Source organism: Channa argus, chromosome 7, assembly GCF_033026475.1.
Source record: "Channa argus isolate prfri chromosome 7, Channa argus male v1.0, whole genome shotgun sequence".
NCBI classification, from domain to species: domain Eukaryota; kingdom Metazoa; phylum Chordata; class Actinopteri; order Anabantiformes; family Channidae; genus Channa; species Channa argus.
In genome coordinates, this window is record NC_090203.1 from 13,638,769 (window position 1) to 13,659,832 (window position 21,064).

Genomic DNA, 21,064 nt, shown 5'->3' on the forward strand with positions numbered 1-21,064 from the left:
TGTGTTGAGGAGACCCCCCCCAAAAAAAGCAACGACTTTGAGATTAAACATTTGTTAGGCGACTCATTTAATTGTGGAATCAATATTTTGTATATGCAGAGTTGTTTTATTCTTAAACACCACTCTCCATTTATAAATAAACAACAGAATTATTATCTTCTATTCTATTACTCTTTATGTGGGATGTCAAATAGACAACATTACTCTTTCCAGAAGAAATAAAGTCGCCGTGATAAATTGTGCTTAAAAAGTGATGACATACTGCCACCTGTTGCATATACAACTGAAGCACAATGTTTCACTCTTACTCATTCCATTAACATTGTCATTTAGCAGACTAGAATAAAATATCTTTACAGTATAGCCTAGTCAACATACAGAGCATGTGTGACATGCAAAATAATCTGACATATTGAAAGATGACACATTGTGAAGAATGGGACTATGCAGGTTTTAAACTGTATATGTGACCCTGAATGTAACAGGAGGACAGTTTGTACATAAATGCAGGTTTCACAAAAGCAATATAAAGAAAATAAATAAATAAAAGACAAAAAAAGAAGAAGAACAACAAAACACTCTTAAATTAGTTCCCCTAAGGACTTTGCCTTGCTAGAAATACGCTGAGATGGTCTAGAGTATTGAGGAGGAAATTTACATTTGTCCATCTTTTCTGAAAGTCTGAATGAGAGGCTGTTCAATCACTCAGTTCTGCAGGCTTTGGTGTTCAAGGACTTACTGTCACAAAGAAACCCTGTCACAGTGAGTCGGCCTGACTGCCACAGATTACGTGTGAAAAGGCATTTTTCCTTTTCACAAAGGCGAGCTAAGAAGGTTACTGCAGTACCTACAATACAGAGGTGGATTCCATACCACAGGCAGCACAATCGTCTATGGTTAACTCTGTGTCACACTTTACAAATTTTATCCTCAGTAAAATTAGAAAGGTTACAGCACAGACCAAAGCATTGATCTGTGCAGCATTCAGAAATTACTGCTGCTGAGCATTCCTGAGGATTTGACGGTTGTTTATTTTATTTTACACCTTACTGAAGCCTTATAGAAAGGCCAATATTGTATAATATGTCCTTAGTGCTAATGAAAATTGCAAATGAAATGTTGGAAACCACAGAGTAAATCAACAATGTTTGCAATGTCGACTCTTTACAATACTGAGCAAGCACTGAGTTAAACAAAGAGACTGTGCAATTCTTTAGTTCTGAAAGAAATTATGAAGCATAGACATACAATAAGACTCAATGTTCACTAATTGAAATGAAAAACTGTTCGCCTTGACCAATCCAATTTGAGAAAGCTGGGTTTTGGACTTCAAGCTACAACAGTTCAGTTGGTACAATTCAGATTGTTACAGCTGATATATTAGCTTCCTTAGTTAGAGTTTATCCATGCAGGTAGTAGCATTTGATCCCATAGAAGTCATGTTTTTTCTCTGTGGCCACATTGTCCCTCAGGTTCACAGCAGCATGTACGATGGAGCTGTTGAAGTTACGATGGGCCTCTGACTTACTGAATGAATTTTGAAGGACAAGGAGGTTGAGAGGGGCACCTTCTCTACTCACAGTCCCAACTCTGTCCGCTGGGTGAATGCGAGGCAGGACTGGAGGCCTTGGCAGGACACAAGGGTTAGCGATACTGCTCGACAGCTCTCTGCCCCCTGAAGCTGCACTTGATAATATTTCAGTATGGAAGTCATTAGCTGCCTGGTCTTTGGCTACAGTTGGCCGACTGTGCCGCTCTTTACTGTGCTTAGTCAATCTTTTATCTCTGTCTGACTCTCTCTGGGGGGGGGTAAGACTAGTAGGGGGAGATGAACTACATGCGCTTCTCCCCACACAGCTCTCCGGTCTTCTTCTCCATCCCTGTTTTTGTTTAGAGGGAACAAACAAAGGATACGATCTTTCTCACTGTAGGGATTAGAACTCATCAGGATTTGTGTTGCACACTGAAAATGTTTTTGTAAAAACATGCACTACTCTTTGCTGTTTTACCAGTGGTGCAGTGTGTGAACTCAGCCCAGCAAGGTCACTCATTTTTTCCTTGTAGTCATCTATCTTCAGATGATTCGCTGGCCCAGATCCTTATAAAATATAATATTTATACAGGATTAATGGTTACTGACATAAAACAATTCACTTCAGTCAAATCAATTCCATTCAAGGATTATTTATAACTGTAATACTTGTCAATTCTAATAACAAACTGTATTATATATTTTTCCACATTTTTTCTGCTTTGTAAAAAACCTATTAACTGTGTTTAGGCTTCATTACCTGTGTAGTGCATTTGGTAAGAGGTGATCCAGAGTGCTCTCTCCAGATTTTTCAGCATGTTGCTTGTCCTCTGAGATAATGACAAATCACAGTCATGTAGTTTAGTATTGGACAGCACTGTCTTTGGAGAAGTGGGTTAGAAGACTTCTCTCTCGTCATGTATTGATTAACTTCAATGACAGTGTGAAGGTATATGTTACATTACTCACATCTAAGAAGCCATGCTCTCCAGACCACATAACAGCTTTCTTCCTGGTTGTCTCCAAGATCTCATGTCTGTATGGACCACCTGTGCATGAAATGAAGTCATCTCAAAGGCCTCGGGTTATTCTGCTATTCCGTTTATAACAATACATTCACCTCTTACCAATAGCTTTGCTTAGCACGGTGACATCTGGTGCACTATTTGGAATGAGAGGGATTGGGAAAGGTTGGGATGCAGCTCCGAATCCGGTATGAGGATCATCTGGAGACCAGAAGGACGGGAACATTGCAAACCGAGAGATGTGAGATGAATAAGGATGTTCCTTTGGACTTGCAGTCTCTATCATTTTATTCCTGTTTTGGGTATAATATTTGAAGCAGGTCTATGTCAACTCAAAGCATATTCAATGGTTTATTATTCTATTTTTTCATGCATCTATGGAAAAAGAGTTACACGGTCAAACAGAGGTACTCACCCTATAATGATATCCGTTGGTTTGGGTATCCTGGGAAAAGAAACAACTTTTTATTTTGAATCCCCACCATGAAATCAATCTTTATTAGTTTAAAATCACTTTATATTTTATATACATCAATGACTACTTACAGTTGGTCATTGAATCGAACATTACTCTTCTTTCTGCTGCTACTGTTATAACGCTGATGACTGGTGATGTCCCTGTGAAGGTAAAATAGCAATCTATAATTAGACCACATTTGATGCATTACATTTTTAACTCTGCAACTATCTTTGAATTCTTTATGCGTCATTGTTTGTTTCTACACTCACACAGGCATGATGGCTCCTCCAAAAGCTTCTTAATAATGGCCATTTAACTCAGATGGGAAGCCGTGATTCAGCCACGATGCTCCATCTGGCTGCTGGATCTCCAACTCAGAATAGAGGGTGAAAAAGGGAACGAAACTCTGGGGAAGGAATAATGAATGAGAGCAAAGAAACAGTGGATTAATCTAAGGTGAAGCCACGACTGCTTGTCATTGGAGTTGTTTTGTCTCATTGCTTTTTATATGAATGTTAATTAAGAGTAATTTATCTTGGTCATCATCAGATGATTGAACATTTTGACAGGTTTTTCATTAGGGCCCTTAGTGCTGCACAGTAAACATGAACAAGATCTAACACTCTATCACCATAACACTGCTCTTCATCTATGTGGTGCACAAGTACTCAAAGAAATTCACAAGACAAACTTGCTAGGGCAGTGATGTAGAGGAAATCAGTGGGGTAGAATACCTCCTTTCTCACCTTTTGTGCAATCCAGAGTTTAGTTTGTCCTCCAGATGTAGATACTGGCACCAGCCACCTTGGTCCACATAGATAAACCTGGAAACTCTGAAGGTTTTGTTGACAGAATAAGACCTTCCTCTCTTTGCTTGTAACCTGTGCAGTGGTGACAGTGTTACAAGAAACAATAGGATCAGAGTGACACCCAATCCGGCCCATAGCATACTACAATACACAGCCTTTTAGTTTTTTATTTGACCTGTTATGTTGGTTTAGCAATGTGTGGTACTATTTAATATTGTGCTAGTTTTTGAATACCCTGTGGGTAATCCCTGCACAGCATGTCTGTCATCCAACCATCAAGCCTGGATCTGATAATATTACACGTTCACAGTTTGGTGAACCCATATAACTCAGCCTGGGCTGGAATGAACATAAAGCCACTGCATGCTGACACCAGATACCAGAAGTGTGTGGGTAGTGTTTGGTTACAGGAGTCATGTTTCATTGTCTCCATTTCTAAGCAACACAGAAACAGTTATACATCCAGCCTGCCTCAGACAAACCTGTACAAAGAAAGTTTCAGGGATCATTTCCACTCAACAATTTCTTCAGTTCATTTAAAAACTGTTTTTATTTTATAGAATGCGTTTTCATAGCATTTAGTGAATTTAGTAAATGTACATTCTTGTGCTGTTACATTGTCATGTATTTTTTGCTTGACTGGTGGTAACTCAAAGCTCCAGCCTATTCATCTGACTCTGATGAGACCTAAAATGATTAAAAGTAACCACATTGCAAAACCCTATTTCTAGACGAAAAAAGTTTCATTTATGGTTTATATTAATCTTCAAAGCTCATTTGATGAGATTTTGCCCACTGAGGCCACCTCTTTGCTTCAGTACCCATTGGGGAAAATGTAACAATCCCTAGTTTGATATTTTATGCAGTGCTTAATGTTGCTGACATTAGTCCCTAAAACCATGGGCTCATATCTATTTCACTATAAAACTTAATATTCATTGTATTTATAAATTTTGCAAAAAACTGCCCATCATCATTAGGTCTGATTCACGTGTTTAAATTCCCTCAAATTCTAAACCAGAAACAAAAGCTCTGGGGAAGAAAGAAATACCAAAATCAAAACTACAGTGTTTCTAATGAAAAGTGTACATCCCACAGAATCATAGTCAGTGCAGCTGATATGTCGTAAAGAGATTTCCAAGCAACAAATCTTGCCTTGTCTATCGACCCTCACAAAACCCATATTCTGCATTCTGCTTTTTAATTGGGATTCCCAAGAGACCTTGTCCAAAATCTCAACAAAACATCCAAGCCCTATCAAGCAGCCTAACCTAAGTCTAGTAAGCAATTACCCTGCTCTGCTGCAGCCAAACAGCCACCCTCCACAATACATTTCCTGCTGCTGCATTATAAATGTACCGCAGCCTGCAGTGATTTCCTTAATATTAAGTTATTGCTTAACCCCTGTGGAGTTTAACACACCAACAGGAATTCAGCTTGTTAGCTCATCAATAACCTCTGAAACGTTGTGAGAAATTAATTTACCTCTCTCTAAAGAAAAAATGTGTGACATTGGTTAATAAACGTCCCTCTAGTGTTTTAAGTTTTCAGCTTAACTCCATGGTTCAAAAACCTGCCAGAGGGGGAAAATTAGTTTCGAGTCCCCACTGGCCTATGAATCCCAGTATTATGAGAGCCAATACATTGTGTTACCTGTCCCCAGCTCCAAGTTTGTTATATATTGCTTTATTTATGGTCATTTTCCAACTGCACCAAGTATTCAAACTGAAACATAAAATGCTACATAAAACACCAGAGAACATTTCGTGGTGCCTTTTAAAACAGGCGGAGATGTAGAGGGGTGCTGGGGAGGGCTGTGTCCCCACATATATTAGTTGAGCCCCCAAGGCCATTATTCACAGACCTACATTATGTCCACGAAAAGCAGGTTTTTAAATCAAAATCTGGACATAATTAACACAGTAAATTGTAATGGTAAAGGAGGACAATATTAAGGAAAGGTAAGTAAAGGTACTAAGACCGCATAATACTCCATTACAAGTTAAAGGTCTGCATTTATTTGTAAATCCTATTTTAAGTCAAGATATGTAGTTATAATTCGGAAAAGTGACCCATCGTTGTTGCTATTATTGTTAGTATTAGTGTTATTAATACTTGTGACTGTGTTGCAATAAATACCATTTGCTTAATTTTACTCACACATTAATGTGTAAGCAGAATTTTTCTGTTGTTGAAGTTGCAGTACAGAAGCAAATCTAAAACAATATCTTTGCAAATTGAGTTTAGTCGGTGATGTAGGGCCCTGTTTTGTTTAAGCTCATTAATTTGGTTTTGTAGGTTAATCTGCATATCTGCACTAAAAAGAGACAATTAACAAGACAGGTTAAAACCAGAAATGTGCAAACTCATACAACAAATACTTTTCACAACCACAGACCTGCTGCCAAGAGTGTGGGTGCTTGCGTGTGTGTCCAAATAGGTGAAGTATATGTGAGGGTGGGGAGGGCATAAAAAAAAAACAGTGCAGATAAAACAATAGTGTGTTTGTCTCCCTAATGTGATAAATTTTAATGCAATTCAAACCCATGTTTTTTTGGAATCTTAACGCATACCACGAATCTTACTTTATTCTGCTTACTTGCAGCTTTGTGCAAAAATTTTGAAAAAAAAACACATTTTTGTATGTTTTCATGTTCTCTTTCCATCTATTCAGCCATATTCTGTTAGCTGTGAGCCAAGTGCCCTTGAGTTATTCATGAGGCAAGAGAGTCAGAGCTTCTTTCATACCTTTACATCTATCTATCTATCTATCTATCTATCTATCTATCTATCTATCTATGTGTTGTAAACTTTAAAGAGCTTTTTTTTGAATGTTCTTTGAATGTTGTATTTAAATGTTCTTTTTTAAAATTCTTAATAGCTTTGGCTCATTTCTTTATGCTTAACAAGAATTTGTCAGAACACTTTGTACAGTACCTCATCTCTGTAGTTCATCTACAAAAGGACATACCACATATTAATGCCAATGAATATGTGAACCCTATTTGTTTGCATTGCGCCTGCATGTCAATTTATTGTATTTATAACATTTCTAGGAAATATTTACCTCACTTTACCTACACCTTTTGCTATATTGACTAAGTCAATTTTGATGATAATGGTTCAAAGTGCTGACAACTTTGATCTGCTGAAATGTTTTCTATTTACAGGAAAAGAAGGAGAAGTTCTTGTCATTTTCTGTCCATCCTGGGTAACGCCTTAAATAAAACATCTCATTTGTACTCGGTTTTGATTGGAGCCCTGCACAGAGTGTCTCTGGTGGCACAGAACAGAGGGAGCGAGTGAACAGCCTGCATTAATTTTTTTTTTTTTACTTCTGGGAAGAATACTGTACATATGCTCCGAGTTTGTTCAAACCTCTGCATAGTGTTCTAGAGACATCTCCATAGACACAGCTCAATCTTGTTTGACTGACAGCTGCAGATCCTCTTACCGGCGTCATCAGTCTAAACAAACTAAATCCATGTGCCCAGTTCTACTCACAGATAATCAGGCACCAACAGGCTGCCCAATGAAGAAGCTCATATGAGAGATTAAGTAATACATATTCTGGGGAGTATTTCACTTCTTTGAGAAGCTGCACATGCATAACTGCCTGTATCAGCTGCTGGTCTAACTCTTCTTCGATTACACTTGAGTGTCTCACTTGTTCCCCGCAGCACCTTTCACCATGACAACTTTTGATTTCTCAGATATAGAGGCTTTTTTGGACTGCCATCCACATCTCTTCGAGGAGTATCTCGTTAGAAAGGCGAAATGTGATCAAGTGAGCAGGTGGCTGAAGGAGCATCAGCCGTCGAAAGTGTCCACAGCCGAGGAGAAGCGTGGCGCTGCTAGAGACCCGCTTTGGCCGACCAACCCAGACGGGCTCCAGCGCAGATCATCCCACATGGAGCTGCGACGGAACTTCGCCCGGTCCAAGGCGACCACTACACACCGGACCTACGACGAGCATGTGCACCTTAGCGAACACGAGTCTCAGTCCAGCATGAGGCGCCGTGCGCTCCTGCGTAAAGCCAGCTCCCTGCCCCCGACCACCGCGCACATCCTGAGCGCATTGCTGGAGTCCAGGGTCAACGTGCCCCAATACGCGTCCAGCGCCATCGACTACAAATACAGACTCAAGGAAAGCAACGAGAGGGAGTTTTTCTTGGAGTTAGTGAAGGATATTTCCAATGAGCTGGACCTGACAAACCTGAGTTATAAGATCCTGATCAATGTGTGCATCCTGGTGGATGCAGACAGGTGTTCGCTTTTCCTTGTGGAAGGACCCGCACACAAGCGGACTCTGGTGTCCAAATTCTTCGATGTGCACTCAGGGACCACGGTCAGACCCTCATCTAGTACCCTAGACTCCAGTGAGGTGCAGGTGCCATGGGGGAAGGGTATCATTGGATACGTGGCAGAGCATGGCGAGACTGTAAACATCGCGAATGCATATGAGGTAAACGTGAACCTGATCCAAATTATAAGGGGTACTCCAGTCTTACTCCCAAGGCATAGATCAGACACTAAATGTTTGGCCCAAATGAAAACTATCCACATCTATTCAATAATAATTTTGTGATCCCCTGATTTCAGTCAGCATCATGTGTGGCAACACTGTGCCACCCGTTGCATGATGGGTCACTCAAGAGAGTATAAAACTCTCCTCATAGTAATCTGAGGAACAGGCAGGAAAAAGGCGTTACGACTTCGCACAAGCCAGATGCGCACCCCGTCATGGCCCTGTGCTGCTGGTCCCCTGAGGTCTAATTGCGATAGATATGTCTGGGCAGGCATATTACAGTATTTCTGCTTATAGTAAAACCAGGCCTGTACTGCAGAATTGTAATAAGGCAGGATCACACCTAGTAGCTGCTTCAGAGTTGCTTTAATCTTCTTGACACAAAAGCCCAGATGTTGTAGGGGTGTGGTAAAAAATCAGAAGTGCTGGGTTTACTTGGCACAGTGCTGTGTAAATGTGTGTTGGTGTGGGATTTTGAATGTGTGATATGTACCACTCTTCTAGGACCACCGCTTCAGTGATGAGATAGACAAGTTAACAGGCTACAAGACTCAGTCCATCCTCTGTTTGGCCATTTGTAACAGTGACGGAGAAGTCATAGGTGTTGTACAAGCAATCAACAAAAATCCCATGGGCACCCCCTTTACTGAGGATGATGAGAAGGTGAGGGTCTACAGTATTAATGCATGTGGATTATACATTTTTATTAAAATTCATTTAATGTTACCAAAGGCATTTCACTGATTATTTTATTTTGTAAACTTGGCGGTCCAGTCAACCACCACCACAACCACAGACTAGCTGCACTTATTGCACAGATGTGCTTGAGCCATGCAGCTGAAAACACTGTTTACACTTTGAATCTTCTTAATGGCTGTGAAGAGGGACAGAATGTTCCCTTTAAAGCAAAACACCACGAAAGTGAAAAGAGCACATCAACCTCTTACTTAAGTGTGGATCATAAAATATGATGACTGCCTGTGCAATATACTGTACATACACACTTAAAATACACATTTTCTTTGGATAGACTTTGAATTGTTCCCAGACTAATCCACTTGATATGAGTTTGATATGAGATATGAGCAAAAAAATAAAATAAAATAAATAACAACTGACTAATAAATAAATAAATATATTGTAGGTTAGAAGTATTGGCTTTTTTGTTAAAGTTGGTTGTCAGCAGGCAATAAAAAGCTTAAATGATCATTGACTAACTACAGGAAGATTTTAAAAAAGCAGTCAAGAAAACCAAATACACAGAGATGCTGGTCCAGTAATATTTGTAGCCTGAAAACAAAAGAAAACAAAACAAAATACAAATGTACATCCCTGTGCAATAATCCATGTGCAGTTTGTCCACAAGGTGGCAGAATAAAGTTGGAGAAGTTCAATTATTCTTCATTTATTTTAAATATGTGCAGCACAGTATGTTCTCTGAGTTGTACTTCAAAGAAATCCAGTTTATAGTACAAGTAGCATTTTTAGGCTGTTTTATGTGACTTTAACAAAACATTAAACATTGTGAAACTACTTTTCTGTGACAAAGACACTGAAAATAGAAAAAGAAATCGTGGAGCTTATCTGGAAATTTTTCATCCCCTGATTTCTTACTAAATGCTTTCTTTCCCTAAATCAATATTTTATTAACAGGGAAACTATTGAAGAGAAATTTGTAGAGAGGAGCTGTCTTCATCATGACACTCTGCCTCCATCATCACACATACTTTCTGTTTCCTTGTTTTGTGTGTTTTTCTTTAGCATATAAAGAGCTTACATTTAGAGATTGTGCATACCTCTCACCACGATTTTTGTATTTTTACACAGGTGCTGCAGATGTATCTACCATTCTGTGGAATATCGATTTCCAATGCCAAGTTGTTTTCAGAGTCTCGCAAAGAGTATGAAAGGAGTAGGGTGAGAATTTGTAACCAGAGCTTTTAAAAAAGTTTGAAGGGGTAACTAACATTACATCTTTATTATATCTTTATAAAATATAGATAAAAAAGACTAATTACACTGTAGATGCAGTATCACACCTTAAACCTACAGTAGCATCCTACTACTCAATGGTTTTATTAACGTCTTACAATAAAATGAAATTCACACAATGGCTAACCAAACTATTCTGTGTTAGAGGATATGACATTTTAACAGTGTTTAAGGAATGCCCGCACTCTCTGTCACAGGCTCTTCTGGAGGTGGTCAACGACCTGTTTGAGGAGCAGACTGACCTGGAAAAGATTGTCAGGAAGATCATGCAGCGAGCTCTGACCCTCCTGCACTGTGAACGCTGCTCTGTGCTTCTCCTAGAGGACATCGATTCACCTGTAAGACCTCTGGGTCCTTAGCAGCATTTAACATACAAAACCTGCTTATCTTTGGCTGCTTACCGTTGCCGCTGCCAGTTGTAATGGTGCATGTCTTTTTTATAGGTTGTCAAGTTCTCGAAGACATTTGAACTCATGTCTCCGTTGTGCAACATGGATCGTGACATCAGGTGAAGGATACTGTATGTGTAAGACAATGAAACACGTTGAACAGATGATGATGTGAGACCATTCATATGCTGTAACAAAACTTTGTGTGAAACATTAACTCACTCCATGTTGCTGCTGTTGTGTCGGATGTTTAAAAGCGCGGAGACCTGACTGTCTGTCCTGTTTGCATTATTGTGAACATCAGCATGGAGAAGCTATCGTGTTCTGATTGGCTCATCAATAACAGCATTGCTGAGCTGGTGGCTTCCACAGGACTGCCTGTTAACATCAGCGATGTTTGTCAGGATCCACGTTTTGATGCTGAGGTGTGGAACTATTACTCTTCCTATTACACCTATCAGAACTAAGACAATTGCATGACAGCAGGAAGTAGACAGTTCTTATATACAGTTTTTGCTTGTGTAACACAGACTTGCTTTAAAATTTGGCACTTACCACATTCAGTGCTGTCCTGTGTGTGTATTTGCTGTATTTAAACAGAAGTATTATTTGATACTAAAACAATTACAGCTCTTTAAAACAATATAAAAATATGCATTTCTAAAAAACATGAACTCTTCTAAGTTGTGTTCTATAGTCACTTTCTTTTCCTTTAACAGGCAGATCAGGCTTCTGGGTTTCACATTAGATCAGTGCTATGTGTCCCTATCTGGAATCGAACTCATCAGATAATTGGTAGGTTGACCAGTAAAAAATCAATTTGGTCTTACTGGGAACCAGTTTCTGTGTGTGTGTGTGACAGTCCATGATGTGAGTAATTTCTATAGGCGTTGCGCAAATACTGAACCGACTGGATCGGAAGACTTTCAATGATGCTGACCAGAGACTGTTTGAGGTAATTGCCTAAAACTAATTTAAACGAGCTGCACTATCAAACTTTTATTGTAGCGTACATTCTTACACTGGACACACATTATGCCAGTTGTTAATTAAGTAATTATTTTGCATTATGCAGGCATTTGTGATATTCTGTGGACTTGGAATCAATAACACCATGATGTACAACCAAGTTAAGAAGACGTGGGCCAAGCAATCTGTAGCGCTGGATGTAAGCATAAGAGCATGATGTTTAAAACTCTTCTTTTAATCTTTTATGTTATCTCACTTTTTATTAAAAGGTAAAAATGTGTATAAAAAGAAAAACATGTATTATTTATGATAAAGCATATTATAGAAAGATATCTTTGATACCAGTCACGTCAAAATCCCTGATGAGCATGCAAGTATGCTCTTCATATATTATGCAATAAAACATGGTATAAAAACACTAATCTGCAAAAAAGTGAATGTCAGTACATATACTTTCAAAAATATGATGTTACATCTATTTAAATGCATATTAGAACTAGTAAGATTACCCAAAACTTTGTATATGTTCTGGTTTGAAAAGTAATCTCTAGTCTAGTAATCTCAAAATGAACAAATTAATGTTCATAGAGATATAAAACATATTAGTTTGTCTCTGTGTTGAAGCTGATTTAAATAACTATCATCTATATTACTCTAAATATTATACTTAACATCATAAATAGATTGTGACATTTATTTAAATTAAGTTAGAAGAGTTTGGTATCACTGCTCAAAGCTCATAGTAACAGAGGGTCTTCATGTCATTAGTGTGTCGATCTGTGATCTGGTCCACTGCCCGGTATCTAATCTGAGCCGTCACATTATTCTGAGCAAACATGGTTCTGCTTCTCTGCTGTAAATATATCAGATCGTTTCAATAATTTATGATAAATGGATGTGCCAGTCTGCTCACCTCTCATCAAAGGCATCACACTCTTATACTTCAGTCACATAATCTTTGTTCTTTAAACACCTGATGGATTTTTGTTTCTGTCAGGCGATTCTAACTCTAGCATCAAATTGGTTTTAAAAGTAGCATGTGCTCTCTATACAAAAATAGATGATTGCATGATTTCTGTTTTTTAGATGCTGTCCTACCATGCTACATGCTCCAAGGTAGAAGTTGACAGACTCAAGGTAATTCTCATTGGCAAATATTGATAAAAAATATAAACTGATGTCTGTCAGTAGTTGAAGTGAAAGGAGAATCCAGAAACAGCTTGCAACTTGTGTCACTGCTTTGCTTCCCTCCTTGCTAGCACTGTGTGACTGACATTTCTGTCCTGTCTCCCTAAGGCAGCCAAAATCCCCTTGAGCAGTGAGTTAGGCATTGATGAGTTTCACTTCAATGACTTCTCTTTGGACAATGATGCCATGATCACTGCGTCACTCCGGATGTTCCTGGAACTTGGTGTCGTGCAGAAGTTTAAAATTGACTATGAGGTGAGGTTCTGGAGTGTGCCATGTAAAATGTTGGTCTGTAGCACTAGAGTCCGCTGTGAATGTGCAAGTTTGTCACCTCTATATGTGTTTTTCTGTAGGTTTTGTGCCGCTGGCTTCTGACTGTGAGAAAAAACTATCGAACTGTGGCATATCATAACTGGAGACATGCTTTCAATGTGTCACAGTGCATGTTTGTTATGATTACAGTAAGTTTCCAGTCACATTCATGTACACTGCATTCATTTAGCAACTTCAACTCCAGAATTTTTTTTAAAGTCTACTGAACATCCCAAACGATTCCAACATGATGTGATTCAAACATGATTAAAATGATGGATTAGAAATGTTGAATATTTTATATTTGAAGATGAAGGGAACTGTTGTTATGGGGCTAAGAGAACAGTCCAAAGTTGTTATGCATGCCCAATAACAGACACATAAGAAATTACCAAGCCTCCTAAGGTACCTGACTCCAGAATGTCACACATTGCTGCTTCCAGTCTCTCTCTGTGTTTGCTTTTAATCCATACTGACCTACTGTCTATTGCAATAAAGGTAAAATTACACCAAATGACATATTTCAAACATACACCCTCAATGGGGAAAACAAGTTGCTGTAGTTATTTTGAAATCTGTCAAGAGAAACATGGGGCTCAGAGGACTCATTAAAGCAAGCAAACATCATTAAGAGGAAACATGTTGAGAAACACAATCAAGGCAACATTAAAATAGATACTTGAGCCCTTGGGGAAAGCCTCAGAGAGAATAGTAAGTTTCCAGGTTGATCAGGTATGCTTGAGCGTTCACAAATATCAATACACAATTACATCACTCCTGATCCTCTCCTTACAGTACAAAATGGAACCATGTAATCAAACATGAATTAATATATATATATAATATATATATATATATATATATATATATATATATATATATATATATATATATATAAAAAGATATTGACTTTGTTAAGGAATGGATATGAATATAGGTTTCTGCTTTACTTCTGACAGACTGCCAGTTTCCAGGATGTTCTGTCAGAAGTGGAGATCCTGGCACTGATGGTCGGCTGTCTGTGTCATGACTTGGACCATCGAGGCACCAACAATGCCTTTCAAGCCAAGTACGTAAGGACACCCTGACGTATGATGATAAATCACTGCCTGGACTGAAAGTTTTGCTGTGGTGTGCTTTTTTTCATTTCAGAACAGGTTCGGCTCTGGCTTTGCTCTATGGGACATCTGCCACATTGGAGCATCATCACTTTAATCATGCCGTCATGATCTTACAAAGTGAGGTCAGATAAATATTTTCTCATGTAACTCCTTAATTGCATTAACTGTAATAGTTTTCTGTTTGTGGTTTTATCTTGCTTTCATCAAGCAAGAAGCTGCAAGTATTTAATTTGACAATGAGCCAAATCCAAATGAACAAGGAAACAAAATTTCAAAAATGAACAAAAGCTACAAGCTTTCAAAGAGCCCCTTTTGGGAATCTTGCTTCAATGTGTCTTAGAGCGCTGTGTGTTAGATCGGTTTGCACAGGTTCAGCTTCTGGATGGTGCTGAGGAAAACGACCCTGCTGGTGGGTGGCAGCACTGACCGCTAGTTACGCTGTGAGGCTCCTTTGTGTTAGGTGTAGCTCAGTTAGATTATCAGGAACAGTGTTCTCCATTGATTTGTTTTAACAGAGGACAGAGAAAGTCTATACACATTGCTAATTAACATTGCTAATGGGAACTTCATTTGACAGTGAGCGATGACTTTACCTATGTATTGGCTTTAATGAGCCATTTTAGCCACTATTACTCATCCTTGTCTGCTTTTCTGCATTTGCCTACTGTATACTATTGTATTTTTTTCGCAGGGTCACAATGTCTTTGCCAACCTCTGCTCTAAGGAGTATAGTAACATGATGCAACTATTGAAGCAGGCTATTCTCTCCACAGACCTTACTTTGCACTTTGAGTAAGTGGGCTTTTTAATGCATGCAGTGCTGAAGTAGTTGTGTTTGGTAAAAAATAAAAGTGAAATACTTTAAACCAGATTATTGGATACATTCTTACAATTAATTAGAAGAGTAAAAATTTTGCATTGTAAAATGCTTGTGTGATTTAAAAAAAAAAAAACAGAGTGTATTCTTTTGCTTGCCAACATTTTCTGTGCCCTTGACTGTCTCTTTGCATTGTAAGATGCAGAACCAAGTTCTTTGACTGTGTTCTGTCTGGAGAATTCAGCTGGAAAGATGAGGGACACAGAGAAGTTCTCAGGTTTCTATCTTTGTCCTAAATAAAAATGTTCTGTACCAAGATCACTTTAAATGTGAAGTGCAAAATAAAAGATTTGATGTCATGAACAGGTCTATGCTGATGACAGCATGTGATCTGGGAGCCGTCACTCGTCCTTGGAAAATATCCAAACAGGTTCCTGTCACAGAGTTTTTCATATGTCTCATTTGATTCAGTAATTAACTGCAGTGTATTTTATCATACTATAGCAAAATGCATGCTCCCTGTTGAGTTCTTAGCCCATTTTTTATGTAAAAGATTTGACCACACCTGAGTGCAATAATGCAATAATTATTGTTTCATTTATGTCCCAAGGTTGCAGAGTTGGTGACGAGTGAATTCTTTGAACAAGGGGACAGGGAGAGGTCTGAGCTCAAGTTGACCCCAGCAGTAAGTTTTAAAAGTCTTATTTTTACCTAGGATTTTAAAGCAGATGTTGTACACTGCCTTACCAGAAAATCAAATATTGTTATGTAAACACTTTCCTTTTAAATATATATGATGAATGTTTTGGTCATGGATAGCTGATGATTATCATTTGTCTGTAGGCCATATTTGACCGTAATCGAAAAGATGAACTACCTGCCTTACAGCTGGAGTGGATAGATAGGATCTGCAAACCTCTTTACCAGGTAGGAGAGCCCCCCGACGACAACAGTTACAGTTAACCTTCTCACTCCCTGTATTTGTAACCCCAAAAAAATGAATTCATTGTTTGGGAGTCTGAATATCATCCTGTTCCACTCATAGGCTCTGCTAAAGCTTAACAAGAAGTTGCAGCCAATGGTTGATGGAATAGATGCCAATCGAAAGATGTGGCAGGAGCTTTGCTCATCCTGTCAGCAAACTTGCACAGTGTCTGTGTCAAATCACAGCATTGAGTCAGATCAGAGTTCTGAATCCCATGAAAGCAGAGAAACCAGTCAACACTCAGAGTCCACAGGGACTGTGAAGCCAGTTGAAAACGGTACATTTGGATCAAAGTTTAAGTGCAGTCAAAGTCTGAAGTGCCGAGTAAACGAAAACCCATGTGACGTTCAACCAGCATCAGCTGGCACCACAACAGCTGCAGGAAGGAAGTAAAGCAAGTAAAGTGTTAATATGTTTCTCCATTTCACAGCTCACAGGGGGACCCTCCCTCATATATACCGTGTAATTTTCCAACACATGCACTTCCCTAAATGTTTTCATCTGATGAACTTCTCCCAAGTGTCACTGTGCTAAACTCAGGAGTTGGAATACTTTCCTTTGAATAAACTCTACCTACAGGGCAGTCATCAAAATCTCTGAAACCTTTTTATAACTTAATTTGTAAGGATGAAAGACTAAACCCAAAGAGGGCCACATATTACTGTACTTCTTTGTAATGGGAACTGCCTCATAAACATAAGCCCATTGGATTGCCTTTACAAAACAAAAAACAATCACTGTGATTTCTCTGTGTCACATAAATTGCCATTATGAATGTATACTGGAGCGTGATCTCGTTCCTGAATGTCTCTTACTACCTGGCTGTCTTACCTCAGTTGCAAATCTTTGCATGGCATTAGTTTTAGTGTTTGTTGGTTAACTGAGCTGTCAACTGTTACTTATTACAACTGTAACTTTGTTGCTTGTCTGTGTCATATGTAAACTCATCATTATTGATGACACAAAAATTCAAACTAGTTTTAAAATGCTCTGAAAGCAAAGAAAACATTTTTGGAATATGTATGTACTTTCACTACTTCATGTTTTACATGAGTTAAAAATACGTGTATGTGCGTTTACTGTGTTTATAAAAGAGAACATTTTCTTCAGTGCCCATTTCTGCTTTCTCTTTATACGTATGTGCCAATGGCTTCATAAAAATGCAAACTACAGAAATGTCATTCTCCAGTATATGTTTAAACTGCACCAAACAGCATGAAAGAACCATGAGTTTGTCCATCTTTAGGTAAGGAGGGATGCATTTCTGTAAAGGTTCCAGATCATGACACATCTAGGAGACATTATTACACAGTATATACAATTGAAAAATGCCAAAAGAGCAGTTTAAAGAAGCATATAAAGCAGAATATGTATATATGCCATTTGTTTGAGATTTCTCCAAACAGTCTTTTGCAATTTACACTGAACAGCATGCTAATTATGTTGAAAACGCATGTTTCATGTTTGATGTTGACACTCGATATAATCTTGATGCCTTTGACTGCCCCATGAGATTTTGCATGAAATCACTGTAGGGAAGTGTTAATTGTTGTGTTGTATGAATATGGTTTCTGGACTATCTCTGCTCAGAACAGAAGATTTCTATTTTTGATCACAGACTGTACCACAATTATACATTCATTATTTTTCATACACCGGACACTATATTTATGCAAAAATTGGCATTTTCTTCTGCTATTTATGAACTGCTATAAATAGAACATTAGACAACACAAGAAATTGACAGAGAAAGGGGAGTTAAGTGAACTCCAGCTGGTTTTGTGAATAAAATGATGTGGCATGGAAACTGCTTTGTGTGGTATTTTTGGTTTACACAATTATATGTAATGAAACTCAACTAGGATTTACATAGTGCTTACAATCACTATTATTGTTAATTATATTATGGGATGGAGTGTTGATTTCATTAAGTCTACTAACAATGTACTGATATTTATACTGATACATAAGGGAGACATCTACAGTAGACTGGTTGTGAACACATTGTTACAAAGTGACGTTTCTTTGTGGGAAAATGGTATTCGAAGACTTTGCCTATACTTTGATTGAACCATAAATCAATTACTTTGCTGATTAATCTTATCTTGTGACCAAGATACATAATGTATTTGCATTTGTGACACCTTGATTGCCAGTTGTGCCAATTGCTTAGAATATCTGAACAACAGAGTTAGGAGCAAAACTTCATTTCATACTCACTTTTAGAGAATGCTGGTAAAATTGTTAGTACGTGGCACTTTCCAAATCATGTAGTTAAAAGAAAAAAAGTTCATCTGTGCATAAAAGATTATCATTGAGAAAAACACTTTTGAAAAGTGAAACTAAAGATTAATTCATCCATGAATCCGAGTGTCCAACAAAACGCATCAACAGCCTCATAGAGCACACTGTGGACAGAATCTCTACATATTCATACAGTCTCTTTTAAATCCAGTTATTCATCTGGGGAGTGTTTGATGTTAGTTTTAATAAGGGAGTGAGGTGAAGCAACAGTAGCAGCCGTAGAGTGTAAAACTCCTGCTGCCAAGCCATAGCCAGAGCCAGGCCTTAATCTATAATTCAACATGGATTGAGTTTATTCTCCTCAGGGTCAATGATCAGGAGCGAGCCGGATGGAGAGAGGAGAGAAAGCCTTCCAATCTCATTTTTGATACAGGACCACAGACTTTGATCTCTCTCCCTCCCCTCTGTTTCTCTTCTCTGATGCATTTTTCTGTTTAATCTCCCTAACACACAGACACTATGACTTTTACTCCTATTCAGTCTGACATACTGTAATATACTATATGTGGACACTGACAAACAAATGCAGAGGACCACACAACTAAGGGAAACAAAATGCCCTAGTGAGACTTGTGTAACGTTTAATAACCTCTAAGATATTTAGAAACCACATTTTTATCCTTAGCAATTTATTAGAACATAAAGGCCAAGAATAGGAACAGAGAAGGTATTAAAAACTGTCAATGTGTGTTCTTGTAAATAACAAACCTCACTTGTAAGTCGCTTTGGATAAAAGCATCTGCTAAATGACTAAATGTAAATGTAAATGTAAACTAAGTGAGAGCCATCCATCAATGCATCTATCCATTATCTTCTACTTATCAGGAGTCGGGTTGCAGTGGCAGCAGGTTTAGTAAGGTTTCCTAGTCATCGAAGTTGCACCAATTGACTGGAAATCTCACAGTGGATTTTACCTAACTTGTGAACTCCAAGATACTTAAACTCCTTCATTTGGGGTAGTGAATCACTCGGCTGCAAACCATCCCAGTGCATGCTGACGGTCACAGTCTGGTAAATCAACAGAACTACATCATCTGCAAAAAGCAGAGAAGAGATTATGAGGAACACAGTCATAGGCCTTCGTAAGTCCACAATAAAGATGTAGACTGGATGGGCATGCTCCCATGATCCCTAAAGTAGTTTTGCATCTCAGGGCAAATGTTTTCCACGCCTAGTGACTTGACCTCCACCAGCAATATAGAATTAGGTAAGAATTAGGTTTAGAATAAATTTTAGGGTTAGGAATTCAGTTTTGATGGCTATGGTTGGGGAATGCACAGTGTCAATGAGTGTTATTCAATGGAAGTAAAAGCATCTGTTTCTGTTTCTAAGTCTCTCTCTGTGTGTGTCTGTGTGTGTGTGTGTGTGTGTGTGTGTGTATTGACATAAGCACAGTAACAAGATCAATCTATGCTGTTCCTTTGTAAATCTAGGGGAAATGACCCATGCTAATTTTTAGAAACTAGACTGTGGCAAGCAAAGCCATGCAAATAGACTATAAATATTAATACACACTTTCAGTCCTATACTCAGAATGTACCAGGAATAGCTTTGCATGTCTCATGAATATTTACTATGTGCACATATTTTTATGATACAACATTGAAACTCTATGATGAGATTTCAATCAAACACACTGGCAGGCATTAGCACAATGCTTTCAATAATCACACATTCAGCACCACTGGGTTAGAGCTTGAGTTCACTAGAAAGTTTAGAGCATATGAAAAATGTTTGTAAATAAAAAACAAACACTATTTTAAGGACCTTTTCTTGTTTACTTCCTCAAAAATGAACTTATTATTTTGATTCTGATGCAGTCACACGTCTTATATTTCAAACATTCTCAACTCAAGGCCCAATATGTTCTGATGTTTTCAATCATATCTCATGCCCACCAGCAACATATGCAGTTTGCACAGACTTTAGGGCTTCACATCTTTTATGGCTCAAAAGTTAATGTTTTACCACCACTGGTTGTCAATTTGCTTGCATGGTTACATATCACTGATTTTAAACTTGCTTCTTTTGGTTGAACTTGCTTCTTTTGGCAGAAGCCACTGGACCCCATTGTGTTTCTCTGTATAAACAGCATGAGTGGTTGGCCATGGAGAGATCCTAAATAGATTAAAATAAAAAGGCCCATTACAAAAGTTTGCCAGTTATACTGTTTGGAAGAAATAACAGCAGGGGTTTTAATCATAGCTCCAGTGACAGGGGATTCAACCAATGTCCTGCACCGTGCCACAGATGATGATTTGCAGAGCCAAGACTCACAAGAAAATGTACAAATAAAGTGGAGAACACAGTGTCACTATAAATTAGTTTGAGCTTTAACCTCACAACTTACTGTGGACATGAATAGAGGTGTTCTTCTTTTAATGGAGAGGAAAAGTGAGGATCACTAAATACATTGTCTAGAACAGATCGTCATGGCTAATTATCCTGACAGATGTATTGTTTAACCTATGAGCCAATCACAGCATGAATATACTGTACATTTTGCAGTGAGGTGAACAGTCCTAAAAAGCTATGATATATAAGATATGTTTCTGTATTGCCTATTAAAATGCCTTAGTGCATTTTGTATACTGCTTGTACTCAAGTGCATATGCAGAAACAATGGCTGTATGT

At 38.3% G+C, this 21,064-nt stretch overlaps 2 protein-coding genes across 2 annotated transcripts; one reads left to right on the forward strand and one right to left on the reverse strand.

Annotated features, from left to right (window-relative positions):
- Positions 1 to 102: 102 nt before the first annotated feature.
- Positions 103 to 3,899, reverse strand: LOC137130604 (sperm-associated microtubule inner protein 4). The gene is made up of 9 exons (XM_067510972.1): positions 3,763 to 3,899; positions 3,286 to 3,422; positions 3,103 to 3,174; positions 2,972 to 3,001; positions 2,659 to 2,849; positions 2,501 to 2,580; positions 2,292 to 2,361; positions 2,010 to 2,098; positions 103 to 1,880 (listed from the first exon to the last, which is right to left on the reverse strand). The coding sequence occupies exons 2-9, from the start codon at positions 3,291 to 3,293 to the stop codon at positions 1,401 to 1,403; spliced, it is 1,020 nt and encodes a 339-aa protein (XP_067367073.1). The 5' UTR covers positions 3,294 to 3,422; positions 3,763 to 3,899; the 3' UTR covers positions 103 to 1,400.
- Positions 3,900 to 7,225: 3,326 nt separating this feature from the next.
- Positions 7,226 to 17,927, forward strand: pde11al (phosphodiesterase 11a, like). Its single transcript, XM_067511713.1, has 20 exons — positions 7,226 to 8,290; positions 8,858 to 9,016; positions 10,181 to 10,270; positions 10,543 to 10,683; positions 10,789 to 10,853; positions 11,039 to 11,159; positions 11,454 to 11,529; positions 11,622 to 11,689; positions 11,810 to 11,902; positions 12,790 to 12,840; positions 13,000 to 13,146; positions 13,245 to 13,352; positions 14,163 to 14,272; positions 14,356 to 14,446; positions 15,016 to 15,116; positions 15,341 to 15,418; positions 15,508 to 15,571; positions 15,752 to 15,826; positions 15,985 to 16,068; positions 16,187 to 17,927. The coding sequence occupies exons 1-20, from the start codon at positions 7,517 to 7,519 to the stop codon at positions 16,517 to 16,519; spliced, it is 2,829 nt and encodes a 942-aa protein (XP_067367814.1). The 5' UTR covers positions 7,226 to 7,516; the 3' UTR covers positions 16,520 to 17,927.
- Positions 17,928 to 21,064: the final 3,137 nt, after the last annotated feature.